We start from the raw sequence: 26,105 nt of genomic DNA on the forward strand, positions 1-26,105 counted from the left end.
TAATAATGTGTATTTTGCAGTTCTCGTGAATCTCATTTTTATTCTTTGTTTATTGCTCAAATTGCCTAAAGTATTGTATATTTTCAAGCATGTTTGTTTCTTTTTTGTACAATATTTGGATTGAGTGTATTTATCAAGTTCTATAATCTATAAAAATTTAAGTTATTGATTTGATGTCTTTTTCTCCTTCATATATTTCACATCCAAGATAACTGAAAGTATTTATCTGTTCTACTATTTTATTATTAATAACTACTTTGCTGTTAACTGGAGTTTGTCTATAAAATGCCATTCTTTTAGTTTTATCTATGGATATTTTCATTCAAACTGCTCTACTACAATGTTCAAATTATATATTGTTCTTTATAAATTGTCTTACTCATGTGATATTATTCCCTGATCATCTGCAAATAATAGTGTATTTATTTTGTTATTCTGGGAAATTTCTATACCTGGACTGTTTAAGGTATAGAATTAATATTCTATACCACTGTATTAATATTTCATGAATATTATTATTATTACACCACTCATCGTGGGAGGTTCATTCAACTGACAACATATCTATCATACCGAATCTTAAAATCCCAACACTCCTTGTATTAACAAGGAGTGTTAGGATTTCACTGACAATTCTCCATGTAAAAAATCTACTCCTTACACCTCTCTTCACAACATTATAATAAGTTTAGTTTAATCCTTTATCCAAGTATGAGCAAACAAAGTTTGCGCCTGAAAGTATCTTCAGGACTGGAGTAAGGTAGTGCAACACCAGGCAACTCGTTGCAAAGCTGGAGAAAGCTCTCTCATCACTCCTATCTCAGTATCTCCCATAATGCAAAGCACATCTCCTTGCGGATATGTGTAATGCTATGCATTAAGGCAAGGGCCGCTACCCATACTGGTTTCGACATTTATTGAGGTCTTGTCAGTGGGAGCCAGGCCCAGTAGTGGAGATACAAAGATACAATGAGAGATCATCCTAACCTATAGGAGTTGCCAAAGGGTGTGCAACCTTATTATTAAATTACTCCGGATTCAGAGAAAGATGTTGAGAGTTTATTTTTCACTTGGTTAAAAATAAACTCTCATAATTTAATAATAAGGTTGCACACCCTTTGGGATGACCTCTCATTGCTTCTGCTTTTGTATCTCCACTACTGGGCCTGGCTCCCACTGACGAGACCTCAATAAAGGTCGAAACTGGTATGGGTAGTGGCCCTTGCCTTAATGCATAGCATTACACATATCCGCAAGGAGATGTGCTTTGCATTATGGGAGATACTGAGATAGGAGTGATGAGAGAGCTTTCTCCACCTTTGCAACGAGTTGCCTGGTGTTGCACTACCTTACCCCAGTCCTGAAGATACTTTCAGGCGCAAACTTTGTTTGCTCACACTTGGATAAAGGATTAAACTAAACTTATTATAGTCTAACCAAGTGAAAAATAAACTCTCAACCTCTTCACAACACTCTTACATAACTACCAGTGATGACCCCCTGGTTTTTCCTCTCTCGCCTTCTGCTCTTGTCATCCCATCTGGATTAATCCAATAAAATTCTCTCACTAACTTAGATGTCTTTATCATATCACCTTTTTTTCTTTCTATCCACCAAACTCTGCAATCCACATTTTTTCAACCTCTCGACATAGCCAGCAGTCCAAAGTCCTGATATTGTCTTAGTCACTCACCTCTGGATCCTCTCCAATGTCTCCACATCACATTGAAAACCAGCTGACCAGATATGAGCATAATAGTCCAAGTGTGGTCTGACCAGTGCTTTATACAGTAGCAAAACCACTTCCTTATCCCTACATGTTAGAGTACTTCTTATCACAGCAACACTACGATGTGCAGCTTTTGCAACACTAAAAATATGCCCTATAAACTTCAGTCTACTGTCAATCATCATTCCCAAATCTCCAATCTCATTCAATTCCTGCATATTATGGCACCATCAATATAGTAAACAGCCTTATATTTCTGCACCCAAAATGGAACACTTTGCACTTCTTGATATTAAAACTATAATCCCACTCCTTTGTCAAAGTTAAGTCCATTCCAATCTTCCTGAAGAAAGATCATTAGCAGTGCTACTTATAATTCTTCCTAGCTTTGTATCATCAGGAAACAATTGAAGATCTCCAGTCAGTCCGCATGACATATCGTTTACAAACAAGTTAAACAGCAGGGGCCCAAGAACAGAACCCCTTGGACATCCCACTGATTACCCCCCTTTTTTTGAGACACTGCTCCATCACACACAACTTGCTGATATCATTCAGAAAGCAAATCTTCGATCCATCTAACCGATATGCTATCTATTCCCATCCTCTGCAGCTTGTATGCCAATTTTTGGTAATTGGTAATCTATCAAATGCTTTTGTAAAGTCCAAGAATATCACTGTATATTCTTCTTCTTCTTCTTCTTCTGCAGCTTCTCCCACTTAAGTGGGGTCACTGTTTCTTATGAGTCTCCTCCACACCTTCCTGTCTTGGGCTGTCACCACATCCAAGTTCTTCATCTTCAAGTCCTCTTCTACCAGCTCCCTCCATCTCTTCTTTGGCCGCCCACGCTTCCTTGCACATCCATCTGCATGACCCTTCTTCCCACATATTCGTCCTCCCTCCTCATCACATGACCAAACCATCTCAACCTTGCCTCCTGTATTTTCGCTCCTAAGTTCGTAACTTTCACTGTTCCCCTGACATAGTCATTTCTCAGATGATCCTTTCTGGTCACACCGCACATCCACCTAAGCATTCTCATCTCTGCTACTTCCATCCTGCTAATGTTATTTTTCCTCAGGGCCACAGTTTCTATAGCATATGTCATAGCTGGCCTCACTACTGTCCTATAAATTTTGCCTTTCAGATTGATCGGCACCCTCTTATCACATAACACTCCAGCCATCTCCCTCCAGTTCCTCCAACCTGCTTGTATCCTGCATCCCACTTCCTTCTCACCTCCTCCATCTTCTTCCACTGTCGAACCTAAGTATCTAAAGTCTCTCACCATCCTGATGACATTTCCTTCCAGCTCCAGGTCTGTCTCCTGGCCACCGCCCACTGCGCAACACATATACTCTGTCTTACTTCTGCTCAGTCTCATACCTCTCTCTTCCAGTACTTTTCTCCATCTTTCCAGTTTAGTTTCCGCTTCTTCTCTTGAATCTACACACAGCAAGATGTCATCTGCATACAACATTGTCCAAGGTGCATCTTCTCTCACCTCCTCTGTTACCACCTCCATCACAATATTAAACAGAAACGGACTTAATGCTGACCCTTGATGCAAGCCAACTGTTACTTGAAAACTTTCTGTCTGTCCCAAACAGGTCCGAACACTTGTCTTCACATTTCTGTACATTTCCTGCACCAACCTGACATATTTCTCCGGCACCTTCTTCTCCCTCAGACACCTCCAGACTTCTTGCCTTGGCACTCTATCGTATGCTTTCTCCAGATCAATAAATACCAGATGTAGCTCCCTTTGTTTCTCTCGATATTTTTCTATCATCTGTCGTAACCCAAAGATAGCATCTGTTGTTGATCTACCAGGCATGAAGCCAAATTGTTCCTTTGCAATCTCCACCTCCTCCCTCAATCTACCATCAAGAACCCTTTCTAGGATCTTCATTGTGTGGGACATTAACTTTATTCCTCTGTAATTTTTACAGTCTTGTGCATCCCCTTTACTCTTGTAGATGGGAACAAGAGTACTCTCCCTCCATTCCTCAGGTATATTTTCCTGTTGGCAAACTTTCATGAACAGGTCCCACAGCAGGTCAATTCCCTCTTCCCCCAGTGCCTTCCATGCCTCCACTGGAATTCTGTCGGGGCCCACCGCTTTTCCATTCCTCATCCTCTTCATGGCCTCCGTCACTTCCATTCTACTGATGTTCTGCACCATCCCCTCAGAAGGCTGCCCATTTCCTCCGTGAGTCCTTGCATTTTCCTCATTCAGAAGTCCCTCAAAGTATATTTTCCATCTGTTTCTTATGTCCACATCCCTCCATAATACTCTTCCTTCAGCATCTTTGATCTGCCTCACATGTAAGATGTCCTTAGCTGCTTTATTTCTACATTTCGCTAGTTGGTAAATTTTTCTCTGTCCTTCCTTTGTTTCTAATTGATCATACAGATCTTGATATGCCATGGTCTTCGCCTGTGCCACAACTCTCTTGGCTTCTTGCTTTCTCTGTTCGTACACCTCTCTGTCCTCTTCCACTCTTGACTCATCCCACTTCTGCTTTGCCTTCCTCTTAGCTGTCACTGCCACTTGTACATCATTATTCCACCACCAACCCTCCTTCTGCTCTCTAATCTTTCCAGATGTCTCACCAAGCACCTCGATTGCACAGCTCAGGATTACTTTTGAATTATGTTTCCACCAATCTTGTACACTTTCCAGTCCATCCGAAATCCTCTCTAACACTCTCTCCCTAAAACGATTCCTCACACTCTCTTCTTTTAAGCGAAACCACTTAATTGTCTTCATCCCATGGCAACCAGAAGTTCTTATCTTCGATCTTAATTTAAAGTCTGCGCACAGCAGTCGGTGTTGTTGTGCTACTTGATCTGTTGGAATTACCTTACAATTTGTCACAACCTTAAGATGTTTTCTTCTAGTCAAAATGTAGTCAATTTGTGAGCTGTTGTTACCACTTCTAAATGTTATCAAATGTTCTTCCCTCTTGAAGAAAAACGAGTTCACAATTGCCAGATCAAACGTTACTGCAAAGTCCACAACCCTCTCTCCTTCCTGGTTCATCATTCCCACTCCGTGGCCACCATGCACCCTTTCACAGTCTCTATTCTGTCTTCCTATGTGCCCGTTCAAGTCTCCTCCGGCAATCACCATCTCATTTTCTTCCAATTCCCTCATTTCTTCATCTAACACGTTCCAGAACTCATCTTTTTCCTCTGCTGTACAACCAACTTGTGGGGCATATACACATAATACGACCACCCGCTCTTCTCCAAGACCCAATTTCATTCGCATGATCCTGTCGTTCCTTCTACCCACGTCCAGTACTTCACCCTTCATTCTGCCACACACCACAATTCCTACACCATTTCTTCCCTCGTTATTCGCTCCAGAGTAGAACAATTTATATCCATCTCCCAGTTCCTTTGCCTTTCCCCCTTTCCACCTTGTCTCCTGCACACATAAAATGTCCAACTTCCTCTTCCTCATCATGTCTGCCACCTCTCTTCCCCTTCCAGTCATGCTTCCAACATTCAGTGTTCCCACTCGCAACATCCTCTCCACCTGCTGGGCTCGCTTCTTTAACCGCACCCGCCCTTGATGCGGTAGCCCTCGTCCACTTCTCACAGCTGTAGGGCGATGTGGCTGCGCGTCGCTTAAGGGGTACGCCCTAGCCCTTATATCATTTTCTCTTCGACTCATAATCATAGTTTGAGTTGGCACTGAAGTTTTACAACCGGATGCCCTTCCTGACGTCAACCCTCGCATTTATCCGGGCTTGGGACCGGCACCTATTGAGGCTAGCTTGCCTCCTTTGGTGGCTGCATAAGACGAAATGACTTAGCAAGATAGGAAAGACTCACCCCTAGCCCTCGAATACTCTAATAGCATCAGAATATCACTGTATATGATTCTCCCTTATCAAAAACATCCATTACCCATCATAAAATGCAAATAAATTACTAAAACAAGATTTACCCTTGACAAATCCATGCTGACTATCATAAAAATGCTATGTCCATCAATCCCAATCCTGTATTCTATTCCTAGCCAATTTGCTCCAACCTTCTTTCTTCTACTCCTGCAAAACTTATGTTAAATAACCAGTTTGAGAGCATAGCCAATTTTGGTGGACATTCCTTAAAAATACTTGGTAAAATGTCATCCATTCACACAGCCTTATTAACATCCAACCCAACCCAACCAACACCTGATACACCTCTGATTCTTTCACACTTCCAATTCTCCTAATACTTGCCTCCCTTCTATATGTTGCACTGCATCATTTACATATGATATATTGTAAAAACCTGATGTAGCTTAAAAATATCAAAGTGCTTTACATCAATTTTTACATAGGTCAAGTCCCATGAGAATGTTGTAAAAATAACTTGTTTGTCTCTGTATATTTTGTACTAGATGTTTTTGTAAATAACCCTTTGGAAGTTAACTGTATATACTCCTTTAATAAGAATATTTCAGAGTGTTAAAAAAACAAGGCAATGTTTTGCCGCCAGAACTGTATGTAATAGATCTACATGGCGGCATAAGAAAGGTTGTTTATGAAATTTTGTGTGTATGTGAAAGGCTTACAAGCTCTGCACACACCTCCGAAGTCAGTCAGAAAGGTTCAAACAACTTTCCGATGGCCAGCAACTTACAATCAAAAGAAAGCAGGCCGAACTTGAAAGAAGATGAAAAAGTCATGCAGAGTTCTTTGGGGGGTACAAACTTCGTGCGAGGTCTCAGAGAAGGCATAATAAAAAGGGACAGAGTCAAACATAGGGAGATTCCCAGTTCGAGATGTCGCTAGAGAGAGAGACAACTTCTAGGCTAGAGAGAGAGAGAGGGTTTCCAGAGGTCGCAGACTGAGGTCCCCACTTCCAGTAGTTGCCATAGAGGGACTTTAGAGAGAGAACTTTGAGTTGCTGAAAGGAGAAGTTCCAATTGCCGGAGAAAAGCTTCCAGGCCAATTACAGTTTCTTAGAGGTGGGAGTTCAAGCTACTTGAGATGGCAGTCGTCCAGGCATTTTCAGTGAGCCAAAGCAGAGGAGAAAAGGCGATGTAAATTACCCAAAGCAGCTTCGCTCTGAAGTTTTTCTTTTCGCCGTGGGAGAACAACAATTTTGCCGGAGCACAGGACGCTGTTTACAGCCGCTATTTTTCCAATGAGATACTACTGAAGCCAAATTTCCTGAAGGAAGCTCGAGATCTGAGATGAAAGAATTGCCATAGAACTTTTAGTGAAAGACTTTTGACTGAATGTGCGATACAGAGCCTTTGTAAGTTACACACTTTTGTATATTCCCTCTTATAGTTGTTATAGAAGGACGTTTAAGATTTTTGTTTAATAGTGATAAGAAGTGTCCTTAAGAGAGTCAATTGGCATTTTGGAAATTGATATCAAATTTGTAAAAATAACTCTAACCTCTTTGCAAGTAAACTAGGAGTTTAATAAGCTGAATTTGTAAGCAGAGAGTTAATAGGTTTTTGAGTTAAAGAGATTAATTAATGTTGAAGTAAAACGGTTCTAACTTTATGCTAAAGATTTCATAGATGGATAGAGAAAGTAATCTCCCTATTGTTTAATTCATGTATATTTCATAGTAATGTAAATAAAATGCATTTTGATTTTTTTGTTAAAGAAGTGTTGCCTGATTGTTTATTTTTACAACTGCACTGTTCCTAAATAAATCGGACTTGTGAGTGGGAAACTAAGTGAGATAGCCGAAGCGTAAAGTTAAGTAAAAGAATAGACCACAACTATTTGTGTAAAGTTTTATTGAAGGAATTTGTGTAAGAGAGAGAGAGAAATCTGCCAGCCGTATTATTGAGTTTTATGCTAATTAAATGATATTAGTGGCGCAGTCCAAATTAAATAAATTTTCTAGTATCTTAGGCATAAGACTCGTAGTGCGAAAGGTAGATAAACATAGCATGCAGTAGAGTAAATGAGAAAGAATAAGAGAGAAAAAGAGCATTAGAGTAAAGCTATAAAGAATTAGGAATAAAGCCATAGGAATAGAATAAAAAGATAGAAGAGAGTAAAGATATGCAGTAGAGTAAATGAGAAAGAATGAGAGAGAAAAAGAGCATTAGAGTAAAGCTATAAAGAATTAGGAATAAAGCCATAGGAATAGAATAAAAAGATAGAAGAGAGTAAAGATAAAGAGATATTACATATATCGGCAGAAAAATAACATGATTACAATATACTGATAAAATGTTTGTTCAATGATTCCACTATATCCTTTGCAAGCTGTTATTCTGCTTCAGTCTGACTACATCCATTTCCCTGATTCTGATTCCCATTCCTATCTGACTCATCCTCACCTTTATGCATTCCATCATCTTGTGCTGCAACCACAACTTCATATCCATCTTCCTCCTATCATACTATCCGTTTAGTTGTAAATGTTCAGTCAAATAGACTGATCATTTACTACATCAACTTCTTGACTCTGTGCCTTCTCAGAAAACAATAGCCTTTCTAAATGCCCAACACCAAACCCTTTCAAATGCAATCCAACTTTAAACCATTCCAACTTTCCTTCAAATTCACTCCACAAATTTACATAATATAGATTTTAAAAAATGCTGGAAACAGAGGGTATCTGTGTCTTACTCCTTGGTTAATAATTTTTATCATAGTTTTTCTCATCATAATTTTTTTTTGGGGGGTGGGCATTTTTTCGTTTATTTTTGTTTCATTATTTTTGTGGTTACAATTTCCTTGAAGTTACTCCTCGATGAAATTGCATCGCAGACAATATCTTACCTTTTGTATGCTTTAACGCAACTAAACTGAATTTTGGAAAATGCTTAGTTTTTGAATTAATTGATATTTTGATAGGAACTCTTTCCTGTCCAACGGTCATTCATCTGACATGGATGTCTATGGATGACCGTAGTGGATGCACCAATACGTGAACAGGCACCTCGTCTCACTGTGCAACCGGAAGTGATGTCACCAGAAGGGGATGAAATGGGAGTGATATCCAATAGATGCCACTGTGACACAGCGATCTTTAGAGGAGGAGGAGGAAAGCGTCTCACTGGTCGAATAATGGCGCGAATTCTGAAAGATATTCCGTTACCAAGAGGAACTATACATACGTAGGTACAGGGTGTTCGGGATAAATTTGACAGTTTCGTAAGGAAAAAGAAAATCTTCTTTGTATCTATTAAATTTAATGAATTGACAAAAAAACATTACAGGCAGAGTTAATTACAATACTATCAACAAGATTTACTCAAAATAACCACCATTAGCATCGATCACAGCTTCAATTCTGCTTCGGAACCTCGAACAAGCTGATGCTACAGTCTCCCTGGGAAGGGCCACAAAAACTGTTTTAATTTTATCCATTAACTGGGCTTTTGTATTACTGGAAGTGCGATTGGTGTCTTTTTCAACTGCGCCCCATACAAAATAATCCATGGGGTTAAGGTCTGGGGAGTTTGGAGGCCAAACATTTGGACTGGTGAAGTCGTAGAAATTTTCAGACAACCATTTTTGACTTTTCCCAGAGGTGTGGCAAGGGGCCGAATCCTGCTGCCATACATACGGCCTACCATTGGCTACCCTTGTTATCCAGGGCTTGACTACAGTTAGCAACTCCACGAACAAAGCCCGAATTCCAATGCCAGGGTTCTTCAACACCTGTTCCTGCAGATTTGCGAGGAATTCTGCTGTAATAACGCAATCAGATCGTCTGCTAGGGATCTTTCTTCTTGCTACATCCTCGTAGTCACCACTGCAAGTCTCTAGTTCATGCCTGATTGTTTTTACTGTATTCAGGGAGCATTGGGCAGCAGTCGTAATATCCTTATTTTGATGGCGGGCACGAATCATCATGATACAAGTTATTCTCTTCCATGATTCAGGTGGGTTCCAGCTATCCATCCTTTCTGACATCTTGTATATGAATGAAGAAGGGTCCAAACTTTTAAATGAAGAGAAGTGTGTGTTAATACATGTAACTTACGGAAAAATATAATTAATTATAAATATGTCAAATTTATCCCGAACACCCTGTATATGAAGTAAACCCCGCACAAATTAGAAACCCAATCCATATTAACAGCTCACTATAATGTTTAAAAAATTCAAATCGAATTCCCTCATGATAACAGCATGGAATGCCAATGGCTTAACAAATAAAATTCTTGAGCTGCAAGAATTCGCAAAGAAATACAATCCGGACATAATCCTAATCAGTGAATCCCATCTCAGACCATCAAACAATCCAAGAATAAGAGGTTATATTCTATATAGGACAGACAGACTTAACTCTAGTGGTTGCGGCACAGCTATTTTTATTAAAAATTATTTGAGCCACAAAAAAATGTATTGACCATCCCCCAAACTTTAAACCTTGAAGTGACAGACTAAGGTGCACACAAATAACGCAAACTCAAAATCTATGCAGCGTACAATCCTCACGGCATTCCACTATTGACAGCAGACTTAGACTCCATCCTCAGCTCCACGGATTCCATAATTATATCAGGAGACCTCAACTCCAAACATACGGCTTGGTTCAGTTCATCAATCAACTCCAAAGGCCATATTCAAATTCAAAGGCCAAATACCTTATTCAACTACCCGTCACTCAACTCATCAACAGTAGCTGGACCCACTGAGTCCACCCACTACAGCCCATCAGAAAGTTCTGACGTACTAGACATAGTTATCCTCAGGAACATCAGATATCAATAGCAGCTGGAGGCAATAGAAGAGCTTAACTCAGATCATAATCCCTTCCTGCTCAAGCTAGGACTCCAGGATCCTCTCTCCCAATCATTCTTTCTTAGCATGGGACAAGCCCTCTAAGTTTCTCCCAGTCCACATCAGTCCACCCCCTGTCATTCGCAAAAAAGAAGACATAGACCTAGCTGTAAGCAATTTAACTAGGCAAATCAGCACAGCAATAGCATCAGTCACTCAAACCACTGTCTTCCACACATCCAACTTGATCTCAGAAGAGATAATGGATCTGATTAGGACTAAAAACAAAGCCAGAAAGCGATATTACAACACTAGAGCTCTGCGGGACAAAACAACCTGAACAGACAGGTTCGAGAACCCCCTCCAGATACACAGGAATTCCAAACTCACGGAAATCAACCCAGAAGATAACTCCATGTGGAAATTTGTAAAATCTCTTCGTACCAAAAGACAACCCCTTCCCTATGAAGACCAAACTTGGAATTGCCCACTCAGATGAAGAAAAAGTAGAAGCCTTAATTGACAATCTGGAAAATCAATGCAGACCATCTTATGAAAACTTAAATATTAATCTCGTTGACAAAGTTCATCGTAAAGTTAGAAAAGCATTAAGACAGCCCAAGGATGATTCAGATATCATCACCTCCACATCTCCAACAGAAATAATCAATATTATATCACATCTGAAGAACAAAAAGGCTCCCAGCCCCGATGGCATTACCAATAGAATAAGAAAGCTACTCCCAAGGAAAGCCATAATTCATCTAGTTAATATCACCAATTCCATTTTAAGATTCCAGTACTTTCCCACAAATTGGAAAATCGCTGACATTATACCTCTGAAAAAGCCTGCTAATAACCCACAACTTCCCCAAAGCTACAGGCCCATCATTCTTCTTTCCTGCCTCGGCAAAGTAACAGAAAAGGTCATCCTATCAAGACTACAATCAGCAGTGGACAAACAGAAAATAATTCCAAATGAGCAATTTGGGTTTCGTAAAGCTCACAACACAGTGCAACAAGTTCACCGACTAACAGAACATATCACCCATGGTTTTAACTGGCGCCTTCACACTACTGCTGTATTTTTAGATGTTGCCAAGGCCTTATCTTCAAACTAATTGAAAGCAATATCAAAATTAAAGTAGTGAAACTTATATACTCATACATTAGTGAAAGATACATGCAAGTAAAACTCAACAGAATTGTGTTATAAGGGGCAAAATCCTGGCTGGAGTACCTCAGGGTTTTCTCCTGGCCCCAATACTTTTCACAACTTACGTATCAGACATCCCTCTTAACTCAAGAACAACCGTTACGGCCCTCTATGCCGACGACACCGCTATTCTAGCAAGGTCGCTCAGCCCTCACCTGGCAATCACTAGACTCCAAGGAAGTATCAACACACTAGAAAACTGGTTCACCCCCTCAAAAGCTCAGCTATGTTGTTCTCAAGAAGAAAGGTTTGTATTAAAGAAGACATCTTGCTCTCTGGTCAAAAGATTCCATGGCAATCAGAGACCAAATACCTTGGGGTATTGATGGACAAGAAACTCCTTTTTAGCAAACACGTCAATCTCATTGGCTCCAAGACTTCCAAAGTCATTGCACAGCTCTATCCAATGATCAACTGCAAGAGCAAATTAAACTTACAAAATAAATTACTACTTTACCATATGGTCATATGTCCAGTTATTACCTAAGGCTCACCAGCATGGAGTCACACTTCACGATCAAACATTTCAAAACTACAAAGAATCCAAAATAAATGCCTGAGGATGATCCTGGACACCCAGTGGTTTATCAGAAATTCACAGATTCATCGAGAAACCGGCATTCCATACATTTCATCCCTTCTCTGCGATCTTGCAGAAAAATTCTTCAAGTCAAGTCAAGTTCACATTCAAACCCGCTGATCGTACAAGCTGTCAATTACAATGAAACAGATTACTACAAATATAAAAGACCAAAGGCTATTCTACTCCCAACTGATCATACCAAATACAACTGCCTGCAGAGGGCGAGCTTAATTGCTCACAAATCTCCCTTTCTCAGATAACTCTCATCACAGACAAAGGGGAATATGAAAAGCACTTGTGCTTCATCCATCCTGACGGTAGCGTTAATGACGTTAAAATAAGAAGCATTTTTGCTGTTATCACCATACATAAACGCTGCACATCATGTCCCCATAACTTTCCTACAGTTACGGTACAGTCGCTGGCAGGAAAATGCAGCAGAACACCGTATCGGTCATACACAGAAAACATCGGTATGATCGTGGATATCATGGGTTAGGGAAAGAGTTCGATTTTGGAAATAGATTAATTCAAAATCAAATTAAGAGCTGGAATTTTTATGAGTTGATCTGGTGTCATTGAAAGGTAAGAAATTGTCTGTTATCTAATTTTCGCATTTAAATGGGAATGATTTTTTATAATAATGGCCACTTAGAGCGCTTTTGCGATATGGTTGAAAATGAAATTAGTGAATTAATTGATGGGGAAACAGATTTAAAAGAAGAGGAACTGGTACAATTAATAGACGACATCGAACCAAATGGCAGGGAAAGTTCTGCCGAAGAGTCTGATTGTGATAAATCCATTAAAGAAATTAGCAAAAGGATTGGACTTGGCAAGAAAGTTATTTTATGGATAATGATCTTTCAATGAGCACTCTGGAAAATTCACGAGACAACTGGATATTTATTTAGCTCCGTATCATGAACTTAATAAAGAATTGCAGCATAGTGGTAAGCAAGATCTTATTACTGACTTCTTGATAACTAAACCAACCAAGTATGCAATGAGAATTATACTAATGGAAAAGAGGTTTCAAGTGATGACAATGTCCGGCCACTCATAAATAAAGAACATCTACAAAATGTTAGTTTTGAAGAGAGTGATGACGATTAAAATATACACTGCTTTATTTTGCCTAAAACATTTATGTATAACGTGCAATGAAGTTTATGTACAATTTATTTTTTATAATTTTATACTATGTATTTGTTTCATAGTTTATTTGTTTTCTTAACCTACATGAATTACCTGAATTAAATAAAAATATATTTTTGTTTGGATATGTCATTGTTTATATAAAAAAAAAAAACAATTTCGGAACCTAACTACTTTTTCTATGTGATCTGAGTCTCGCAAAACGCGATTTATATAACGCAGCATTTTTGTGGAACCTAACATCTGCGTTATACAAGGGTTAGCTGTATATATAATATATATTTATTCTGTTTGTCTGTCAGCTAGTGCAGCACAAACTGGGAGCAGATCTTCCGCTTACCCAAATCTTCGCGGATGATAGTGCACACAGTGTCCTTGCTAATGCCCAATTCCTCCGCCAGCCATCGTAGAGTCAGTAGCTGATCTCGTGCCAGCATTTGTCGTACTCGCTTGATCATGTCTGGGGTTCTGTTTGTCGACGGCAGACCCGAACGTGGCTCATCCTCAGTCGTTTTCTTCCCATCACGAAAGTGTTTGAACCAGTCGTAAACACATTTTCTGCTCACAGCTTCCGTCCCGTACACTTGCACCAATATTTCATGCGTCTCAGTCTTCCCCAATTTGTATCAGAACTTGATGTTCACTTGTTGCTCCATTGCACTGTGACCCTACCTCTCACACTGACTACTATCTGATCACAGATCCAAGACCCCAGTCTGGCAACTTGCCAAGAAGAGTCAGTTCATGTTGAAAGGGAAAAAGAAATAAGCTGATATACAAATTGGTCACCAACATGCGAAATCTCTCTCTATATATATATATATATATGTAGAAAGTTTTTAACTTGGGTATATTATGTATTCAAGATACCAAGTAATTTTATATAAACTTGGTTTTTAATCCCATTTCCCAAGTGAGCAAACAGATAAGTCAAGTTTGCACCTGCATGTAGTGCAAGTCTGAAAGAACTCATGGTGGTGCCATTCTAGGCAACTCATGGCAGTGCCACTCTATATATACAGGGTGTTCGGGATAAATTTGACAGTTTCGTAAGGAAAAAGAAAATCTTCTTTGTATCTATTAAATTTAATGAATTGACAAAAAAACATTACAGGCAGAGTTAATTACAATACTATCAACAAGATATACTCAAAATAACCACCATTAGCATCGATCACAGCTTCAATTCTGCTTCGGAACCTCGAACAAGCTGATGCTACAGTCTCCCTGGGAAGGGCCACAAAAACTGTTTTAATTTTATCCATTAACTGGGCTTTTGTATTACTGGAAGTGCGATTGGTGTCTTTTTCAACTGCGCCCCATACAAAATAATCCATGGGGTTAAGGTCTGGGGAGTTTGGAGGCCAAACATTTGGACTGGTGAAGTCGTAGAAATTTTCAGACAACCATTTTTGACTTTTCCCAGAGGTGTGGCAAGGGGCCGAATCCTGCTGCCATACATACGGCCTACCATTGGCTACCCTTGTTATCCAGGGCTTGACTACAGTTAGCAACTCCACGAACAAAGCCCGAATTCCAATGCCAGGGTTCTTCAACACCTGTTCCTGCAGATTTGCGAGGAATTCTGCTGTACGAACGCAATCAGATCGTCTGCTAGGGATCTTTCTTCTTGCTACATCCTCGTAGTCACCATTGCAAGTCTCTAGTTCATGCCTGATTGTTTTTACTGTATTCAGGGAGCATTGGGCAGCAGTCGTAATATCCTTATTTTGATGGCGGGCACGAATCATCATGATACAAGTTATTCTCTTCCATGATTCAGGTGGGTTCCAGCTATCCATCCTTTCTGACATCTTGTATATGAATGAAGAAGGGTCCAAACTTTTAAATGAAGAGAAGTGTGTGTTAATACATGTAACTTACGGAAAAATATAATTAATTATAAATATGTCAAATTTATCCCGAACACCCTGTATATATATATAAGGATTAAAACCAACCTTATAAAATTGCTTGGTATCTTTAACATGTATGTATATATGTATATATATATATATACACACACACACACATTAACACTGATCTTTCTTTTAGCCAGTCTATTCCATTATATGTGTGTGGTGTGTGTGTGTGTGTGTGTGTGTGTGTGTGTGTGTGTGTGTGTGTGTGTGTGTGTGTGTGTGTGTGTGTGTGTGTGTGTGTGTGTGTGTGCGCACATGGAAGCTAAGGATTAGAAAATTCAAAACCACTGATCTTGAAACTAAACATGGAATTTTTCAAGCCAATTCTGGCTTCAAAATTAGCAAAGTGATAGTTATCAATTAAACAAGGAAAATCATCTACCACTAAGGACATTCGAACACATCCAAGTTAGTGTAGAATTTGTAGCTACATCTTGTTGGTTGGAGAGGTTATCTACTTTGCCAATCAGGCCAGAAATGTCTATAATATAATGCAACCTAGAATGATATAATATATGGATAATGGTTGTCTAGGGGGTGATGAACAGGTGTGTGAAAGATGGATTTTTTTTTTTTTTAATCAGAGAACAACTGCTATATGTTCCCAGTGTGTTAAAAGTATATGGACTATGAATGAATTTAAAACTTCTTATGTAAGATGATGCAACCTATAGGGCATACTGTGCACACCTCCAGATATGAGTCATTTAAAGGCTTTTGATAATAATAATTCACAATAATAACAATCACTTGCAAAAACAAATTTATTCTTCTCAGTTTTTTTTAATTAAAAAAACATGTTTTTTTTTTCATGTTTGTGAAATTGCTTGAATGTTGAAATGAACTGCAAAAATACAGATGAAAATAAGCTTGAAAGCAAAAGCCCAAATTAATAAGTTTATGTTCTTAATAAAGAAGCAGAAAGGATCCTCCACTACAGCCATGTTTATTTAGCAAAATCTAGCTATGTCAAAGGTTGGTCGATTGGTAAAGCCTCTACTACTAATGGCTCGCAAAAAGTTACACAAGTTTGAGCATGGTTAGTAGTTGGAAGGGGATCAATCGTTCTATGTGATGGCACACTCTTCCTCGATGAGTCTTTGGACTCCCTGGAGGTGTCACATAATAATAATAATAAAAATAATATGTCAAAATTCAATAATACTTCTACTTACCTCCTAAATGATCAATCTTCTGTGAAACTTCTTTAAACTGGTTTTCAAATTGTGAATGAAAGTTTATTTTTTGTAAGGTGGATTGAATAGCTGATTCAATATCAAAATTCACAACATAAACAATATATTTCTTTGTATCATCCAATTTTGGTTTCTTTTTGAACACATTACATTCACCATTTTCAGCATGAATATTATTAAAAGATAAATTCTGATTCCATCTCTTTCTAGGATGTGCAGGAACAGATGCAATAATCTCTATATCACCATCTGATGACATTGTGATCTTAACTTTTCCAATAACTATAAAATAAAAAAAAAATTATTTTAATAACATTTAAAGTCTACTGAAATATTTTTATTCAGTTTTTATATAAACAGATTCTGCCAAAAATTACATATTAGAATAATTAAATATTAGAAGTCCACTGTAATTACAAAGTTCAGTGATCCAGCTGGAGAACATGCAATAAGTAAAAGCAATTTCAATATTGAATACATGATACTTTTCTAACCTAATGAACTAATAAAGGATCAATGTAACAATAATGTAATATAATACTTAGAAGGAAATTAATTTTACTGTGCATGGGAATTGCACATGTAAGTATTCACCTAAATATATCATAACAATTCCACAACAAAAGATTGTAAACTTATAGTACATTAGTATCATGAATAAGGGTCAGGATCCATAACCTAGAAATTGTGATCCCAAGACAAAAGCATGGGACTTTTTCAGACCTCCAAATCAGATCTGAATATGCAAATAAGGAAAGACATCATCACTTCAAGCAAAATAGATATTTTTTTTATTTACATATTTTTAAATATTTATCATGTACTCTTTCCAAACCAAAGCTTTTCTCACATTGACAATAACATCATTGTGAGAAACACTACAGGTACATGCCCATGGCAGCCTCAACCTAAGATATTATCATGATTAGACCTCCACAGAGTCAAAGGCTCATTGTGGGAGGTCCCACTGTCACTCACACATATTGCTCTTCAAAATAGGCTATAAATTAATTCACTTTCTACACTTAGCCTTTCAGGCAATTCATTCCAATCAACTACTACTCTGTATACAAATAATTTATTCCTCATCCCCTTGTTCACACCCTCCTTATATAGCTTCAAGGGATGGCCTCTTGTTCTCCAACTGTTTATCCCATTCTAAGAAAAACTTTAATCTGGTAATAAGACCTTAACTTATGTCTTAATCATATACCTTCCTCCTTCAATCCACTAGATTCTGCAGACTATATTTCTTCAATATTGTTTCATACTCAGTATTCCAGAAACAAAAAACCACCTTAGTCAATCATCTCCAGATGCATTCCAGTAACTCTTCATCCTTTTGAAAACCAGGCGACTAAATTTCTGCACAATGCATAAGCCTTACTTCTATACGTCAGCATCCTCTACATCACTCCATAATCTGCTGTGCTGCCCTCACACTTTTAGCAATGTGTCTGCAAAATGTTAGGTCTTTGTCCACAATCACACCCAGATTCTTCACCCCGTCCACTTCCTCTTCATATATTTTAAAACTTTGCAACAATAAACTGACAACCCTACTCACTTGCCAGTCTATTCAAGTTCTAATCCAGGACTTGAATAAACTGGGTGAATCTGCTCTATTCCTCACAGTTTCCAACTTTCCATCATCTGCAAATATCATCATTCAAATCTTTTCCAAACAGCAACATCTCCAAAACAGATCCTTGAAGCACACCACTAGTGACTTTCCTCTTCCAGGATATTGCTCCCCATTCACAACTTGCTGATACCTATCATACAGCCAATCTATTGCACTTAATCTGCCATCCAATTCCATCCATTCCAACCTAACTACAACTTATCAATGCAGCTCATCATCTATCAACAGCTTTGCAAAATCTAAATATACCACTATATATGTATCTTCCTCATCCAATGCATTTGTTACTTTGTTATAATAAGCTCTCTGTGTGATATTACTGTAGTATCATCTGAATGTGAGAGGGGTGGAAAATTCATGTCCTGTTCAACCAGTACTTGAGCCTTCTTGCCCACTGAAAATGGGTAAGAATACTCAACTAAACAGGATGTGAAGATTCTAGATTTGGCTCTTTCAATATCTGATCTCAAGTATATTTCAGTTAACTAAGAAAACATACAATCAAAGTAAAAATATTTTAACAAGATACAAGTATTTCAGTTTGTGTCAAAAACTATCTTTAGTATAGAATAAATAAAGAAAAATTCAAACTATTTGCTTTAAATAACAATTATCTTTTTTTATGTGCAGATGCTAGGATGCAAAGAATTACAACACTGGGATCCTTTAAAAAAAAAAAAAAAAGAAAAAAAAAAGTTAATGAAGTTTAAGGCTGGCCAATGTAGAACAACCTCAGCACCTCTTTATGAAGATGCTTCTGTGTAGCAACTTTATATCATTCCAAAGGCTCCTTGTGGCTAGAGTTTTTGTCTAAAATAGGATACACTGCATTTCCTTTCTTTTATAGTTACACGGTGATCAGCATTCATTTTTGAAATTATGGATTTTACAATCAATGAAAGCAATATCATTCTGAATTGCATCAGGCTAAAGAGAAAATTCACCTCAACAAAGGCGCAACGAATATACCTCTGCATGGAGAAGGCACTACTAAGAGAACAGATTCAAGCTACCAGAAAGAATTTAGCCACTACACAAAACCAGCTACAAAAGGAAAAAGCGGAACTTTCAAACTACATAAACGCAGATATCTGGATGATCCTGGAAAAGATTACAGAAAACACAGCAAACCACATCCTCCAAACGAAGAAAGAAAACCTAATTTCCAAATTCCAAAGACTAAAAGATCAAGAGAACCAGCCGCAATATTCAAATTTCTCTACATGAATGATAACAACCAACCAGAAGCAAGAAACAGGAGTCACCAATCACCTACAGGTAACAGTAACATTGCTAACCTATCCAATCACGCTTTAAACAAAGACGAAATCTTGATGCTAAACAAAGGTTTAAATTATCATATAGCACCCAAATCGATAAACGATTAGGGGAGTTGTTTTGAGTTTTTCACGAGTATCGGAGTGTTTTGATTGATAGTTATCTTCAACACAGCGTTCTTTCAGTCATATTTATTCAAGGTAAGATTTTATCTCACTGAAATTTTCTCAGGCCCTCTCCTGTTCCCTGTCCAGCAGTAATCTTCTGCCTTTAAAAAGGAGATTTCCACTGTCAGTCTACACTCGGTGGTAGGAAGGGACAAAGCAGGTCCTGTTCCACGGAAACACCCTTCAAACTACAGATTAGGCTTAATCATGAATATCCCATACGATGACAAACTTTAAGGAACTCCTTGCAGTTTTCAAACATTTTGGATACCTCCTTAACTCCAAATGGCTCAGTAGGGTAGAGATACACCAGATTACTGAAGTCGAATCAGAGAACTACCAACTCCCTGATCCACTTTCCAGCAATTCTCAAGATAACACCAGGGAGATTATGTCGCCAGCTATCGGCCAGCTCCTAGTGGACTCAGATGACTCTACAGACTATCAGGTAGTCAGTAGAAAAAAAGCGTAAGGAGGAGTCTCAAGCTACAGAACCTGAAACAACAGCAGAAACAGAGGCTCAGCCCAAAGATAGGATAGCACCGATGGACACATCGGTACCACCCATTGAAAGAGCAGCTTCAGGGAACACAGCGGCTCAGCCCAAAGAAAGAATTCCACCAGTGATTCTAAGATCTAAAGACAAATGGTCGACAGTAGCGGAGGTGATGAAGAACACCGAAATCAAGTTCACCTCTGCTAAAAATTCAGATGACGATGTCTGCATTCAACCAGAGGGGGGGAAAGGACTACCGTCGGTTTACTAAATTTATGGACAAGCTGAAAATTCCATATCATACATTCCAGCTTAAAAGCGAGAAAAACTTAAAGATAGTCATCAGAGGTCAGGTGGAAACAATAATATCAGAGGAGATAGCCGATGACCTCAAGTCACAAGGCTTGAGGTCACCTATAAAAGTCTCATGCATGTACCGTGCAGACAAACGTCCCATGCCTCTGGTTTTAGTAAAAATTAGTAGACCAGAGAGAAATATATGACCTAAAAATAGTTTGCAACCTAGTAATTAAGACAGAGCCTCTCAAAAGGAAAACATCTGCAGGTCAATGCCACCGCTGCCAGAAATATAAGCATGCGCAGAAGCTTTGTAGAGCAGAGTACAAGTGCATTAAATGTGGAGGCAATCATCCCTCTCATACATGTTCTTAACCATGCACTACTCCCACGAAATGCACAAATTGTGGTGGGCCGCACCAGGCGAACTACAAAGACTGCTCATCCCATCCATCTAATCTGTCTAAAGCTAGAGAAACAGGAGTCCCATCAACTCAGAAGCATGCTACACCCCCCCCTTACACCAGAACACCCTTTGCGAGCTTCTACAAGTAACAGATCGTACGCCTCAGTGGTTTCCTCACACACACCAATTCAGCAGAAACTATACCAAGCAGTCAAAACTCTGCTGCGATGCTTGCCACCATTTTAGGAGAAATGCTAACAGATTTCAGCAAAAATCAAATCCAAACCAAGCTGATACAAACAGATTTCTTAAAAATACCCGTCATATTCTCAATCATTAATGGATAATTCGACCATCACAATAAATTCCATACAGGTCACATTCTGGAATGCTAATGGACTAAACAATCATCTCCTAGAATTGGAAGAATTTGCTGGACGTTATAGAGTGGAAATCCTTTTAATCAACGAGACTCACCTCTGGCCATGTGATAACCCCAAACTAAGATGCTACACATTACTCAGGAATGACAGGCTCAATGCCAGAGGGGTGGCACAGCTATCTTCGTCGAAAAAAACATAAGATACAATGAGATCAAGAAAACGACGACCACAAACCTGGAAGAAACTAGAATTGAGATACACACCAACAATACAGGTAGACTAAAACTATATTCTGTTTACAACTCTCCAAGCTAACCACTACTAGCCGCGGATCTCTCCCAGCTCCTCGACACAAATGAAGCAACAATAATGGCAGGAGACCTAAATGCTAAACATCCAGCATGGAGTAGTAGAAACTCCAACAACAATGGAAGGAGCCTACACAAATTTGCTATGACAAGAAACATCACCATAGCAGGTCCTGCCGAACCAACACACTACGGACCACTGGGCAAACCTGATGTGCTGGATATAGCCATCTTCAGGAACACCTCATACCAATTCCAGTTACAGGTTGCTAATGATCTCAGCTACGACCATAACCCAGTTCTCCTAAACCTAGGTGGGGAAACAGAAATCATCCCCAACCAGACATGCACAAATTTTAAAAAGCTCAACGCAACTCTCTGCAACCTCACAGTTCCTGTCCCAACCATCTCCTCACCCAAAGAAGTAGACACAGCGATCAATAAACTGGAAAGCACAATCCAAACTGGCCTTGAAACAGTTCCACCATTACCGCTCCCACTCAAGCTAACCTGCTTCCAGAAGAGATTTTAAAGCTTATCCGTAACAAAAACAGGATCAGACGTCACTACCATGCAACTCTATCGCCCCAGGATAAATAAGAGTTAAACAAGGTGACAAAACTAGTCCGATATGTGATCAAAGACCATAAGAACCAGCTATGGGAGAGGAAACTAAGCTCCCTAAATACTGAAAACAACTCATTATGGAAAATGACTAAAGCCCTTCACAGCAAACGCCCCAACATACATCCAATCCATGGAGAAAGAGGCATAATCTACCGAGATGATGAGAAAGCAGAAGCCTTTGCAGACACGCTGGAGCTGAAATTTCAACCAAACTACACTCATGCAGACTTGAGCTTCATCGAAAAAATCCACAGGCAAGTACGCTGTGCACTTCATCATCCCACCAGCTGGAACAATGCAAGCTATACTACGCCAAAGGAAATATACCAAATCATCAAGAACCTCAACAACAGAAAAGCACCAGGTCCTGATCAGATTTCAAACAAAATTATAAAAGCACTCCCTCACAAAACCATAATGCATCTAGTGGCTATCATCAATGCAATGCTAAGACTAAACTACTTCCCCACTCAATGGAAGCAGGCAGATATAATCCTCATCCACAAATCAAGGAAAGCACCTCAGTTGCCCCAGAATTACAGACCTATCAGCCTCTTGTCAGGCCTGGGGAAAATCGCAGAAAAAGTAATACTAAAACGCCTACAAAACAAAACAGACAATCTAGACCTAATCCCAAAAGAACAATTTGGTTTTCGCACAGGTCACTGTACAACTCAACAGGTTCGCAGACTTATAGAATACATAACTACCAGATTCAATTGGAAACAACATATAGGTGCAATCTTTCTGGCCGTGGCGAAAGCTTTCGATAAATTGTGGCACAAAGGCCTCATCCACAAAATAATAACTGCAAAATACTCACCAAACCTCATCCAAATCATAGACTCTTATCTGAAAGACCGAAAATTTCAAGTGAAACTGCGTGGCCTCAGATCCTCTACAAGAAGTATCACAGCAGGCGTCCCACAAGATCCCTTCTATTGCCACTACTCTTCAATATTTACATCTCAGACGTCCCAAACACACCAACCATCATGGCTTTTTATGCAGATGACATGCTGATACTAGCCGGATCACTCAGACCACACCTAGCCACACGACGACTACAAAATGCAGCACCAAATCTTGAAAAATGGTTTCAAAAATGGAGAATAGATGTCAATGCAGCCATACTCTTTACAAGGAAGAAAACAAACCACCATGGAACAGTCACAATGTTCAATACTGATATCCCATGGCAAAAAGAAGTGAAATACTCATGAATCAAACTAGATAACCGACTCAACTTCAACACCCACATCTCTCATGCCTGCAACAAAGCTAACTCAGCAATAGCTCAACTGTACCTTCTACTGAACCGAAGAAGCAAAGTCAGTCCAGAAAACAAACTAAGAATATACAAAGCAATTGTCAGACCCAAATTAACTTATGGATCACCAGCATGGAGCCACACCTCCCCTAGCAACATCAAAAGATTACAATAATCCAAAATAAATGCCATCATGGTTTGTAAGGAACACTCTCCTCCACCAAGACAGAAACCTGCCAGACATACCTACGTCTCTCTTCCAGATAGTAGCCAAGTACTTTGCTCAGGCATCACTCCATCCCAACCAACTCATTTGTGAATCATCAGATTACGATGAAAAAGACAGATGGAAACACAAACGCCCAAAGGGGGTTCTGATCACAGATTGAAATAATTCTACACAGCCCTAATTAGGGCGAGCCAGGTGCTCAAAAATTTCTTTCATTAAATAATTAAACATATCATTTACAGGATAAAAATCCAAAGGATCGATGTCCATCTTGCCATAGAAGTCAACAATCAAATTAATAAACATCGATAAACAAATTTATTTGTAATATTGAAAGAGGCCTAAGATTCATTCCAAATAACATAGCAGAAAAAATATGTTTAGAAACCGCCAACATTTTAAATTATAACAAAACAATAACAAGCAACCTAACTAAACACAGAGTAACAGCGATGAAATCACTTAAGTCTAATCCGAACATCGTAATAACTAGAGCAGATTATTATTATTATTATTGTTGTTCCGGGAAACTCCAAGGAGTCGAGAGACTCATCGAGGGAGGCCCTAACATCATGTCTGGAACAACTATTCAACATTCACACAGTATCTATCATATCTTGCCTTGAACTCATTCACGGTCGTAGCACCCACAACAGACTCTGGAAGCTTATTCCACTCATTCACCACTCTCCAAGTAAAAAACCTAGCTCTAAAACCCTTGTCAACCACGCTCTTGCCCAGCTTCCATGCATGGCCCCTAGTCCTCCCACCACCAGTCATATTTTCAAAAATATCTTCTGGATCAATCTTATAAAAACCCTTCAGTAATTTGAATGTCTCAATCATATCACCCCTCCTTTGCCTATCGTCCAATTTCTGCAACCCACAAATCCTCAACCTATTCTCATAAGGTTCATTCCACAGACCTGCTATCATCTTGGTCACTCGTCTCTGGACCCTCTCCACTTCCTCCCCATCACGAAGAAACCCTGGTGCCCATAACTGGGCACAGAAGTCCAGATGGGGTCTTATCAAGGCTCGATACAGAGGAACAACAACTTGCTTCTCTCTGCATGTTAAAGTATTTTTCATAAGCCAAGTGATTTGGTGAGCTGTTTTAGTTACTTTTGCAATGTGCCCCCTAAACTTCAACTCCCTATCCACCAGCACTCCCAAATCCCTGGCCTCATCAATCTCCTGGAGCACGGTTCCACCTATGCGATATACTGCTGCTATTCTTTTCACCCCAAAGTGCATAACCTTACACTTTGCCACATTAAACTGACATCCATTTTTCCTAGCCCAGTCCTCCAAACTATCCAAATCATCCTGTAAAATTTTGACATCCTGTGCACTCACAATTGCTCTACCCAACTTTGCATCATCAGCAAACAAGTGAACACTTTCTCTCAAATCCTTTCCAATATCATTGATGAACAAATTGAAAAGCAGTGGTCCAAGAACAGAGCCCTGCGGCACTCCACTAGTCACAAGACGTCTTTTTGACTTCGCTCCTGAATAAACCACTCTCTGGTATCTCTCCTTCAATCACCCTCCTATCCATCTTACCAACCCTATATCTATCCCCATCTGCTCCAGTTTACTGATTAGGGTTCCATGTGGTATCCTGTCAAAGGCCTTGGCAAGGTCCAGTAGTATCACTGTAAACCCATTACCCCTATCCAGTTCAGCTGTCACTGTGTTATAAAACGTGAGCAAGTTACTGAGGCATGATCTACCCTTCACAAAACCATGTTGTCCCCCATACAATATCCCATTTTCATCTATCCAATCCTGTATTCTTTTCTTGACTAATTTCTCTAAGACCTTGACAATGATTCCTGATATGCTAATTGGTCGGTAATTTACAACAGCGTCCTTGGAACCACCTTTATGCAGTGGAACTATTTTCCCCTCCTTCCACCCACTCGGGACTAACCCAGACCCGAGACTCAAATTAAACAAAATGGTCAAGGGTACTGACAATTCATTAGCTGCTTCTCGTACGACACGAGCTGGTATACCATCCAACACCACAGATGTATTGACATTGAGGTTATGCAATAGACTACTCACCTCCACTTCATTCACCACAATTCCCGTATAATCTACTGGTTTATCCGTTTCTGCAATGTCACCACCTGGATGATATATTCTTGCAAAGTGCTCACTCAGTAACTCAGCTATCTCAACTGATTCAGTTACCTCCCTACCATCGGCATTCTTTAAAATAATTCTGCCATGTACATTTTTCCTTTTACTTGCTACATATCTAAAAAACTGTTTAGGATTCTCTTTAGCCCACATGGCCAATGTTCTTTCGTAATCCTTTTTTGCTTTTCTTACCACACTTGTCACCCTTCTGGCCTGCGCTTTATACCGTTCATGTGCCTGCCGGTCACCTTTCTCCTTAAATTCCCTCCATAGTTGTTTCTTTTTTTGCAGCTCAAGCTTAATGGTGTTATTCATCCATTTAACCC

The 26,105-nt window shown here is 39.2% G+C and overlaps 1 protein-coding gene across 1 annotated transcript in view; it reads right to left on the bottom strand.

The window, feature by feature from the left end:
- egg (SET domain bifurcated histone lysine methyltransferase eggless) overlaps positions 1 to 26,105 on the bottom strand; it is a 625,200-nt gene that overhangs the window by 461,203 nt on the left and 137,892 nt on the right. Inside the window, exon 2 of the mRNA XM_090414562.1 lies at positions 16,499 to 16,801. Coding sequence (XP_090270688.1) covers positions 16,499 to 16,778 — 280 coding nt within the window. The 5' untranslated portion in view covers positions 16,779 to 16,801. The remainder of the gene's footprint in view (positions 1 to 16,498; positions 16,802 to 26,105) is intronic.

Source organism: Typopeltis vanoorti, chromosome 25 (genome assembly GCF_054136105.1).
Source record: "Typopeltis vanoorti isolate ZY-2024b chromosome 25, IOZ_Tvanoo_1.0, whole genome shotgun sequence".
In the NCBI taxonomy this organism is placed as follows: Eukaryota; Metazoa; Arthropoda; class Arachnida; order Uropygi; family Thelyphonidae; genus Typopeltis; species Typopeltis vanoorti.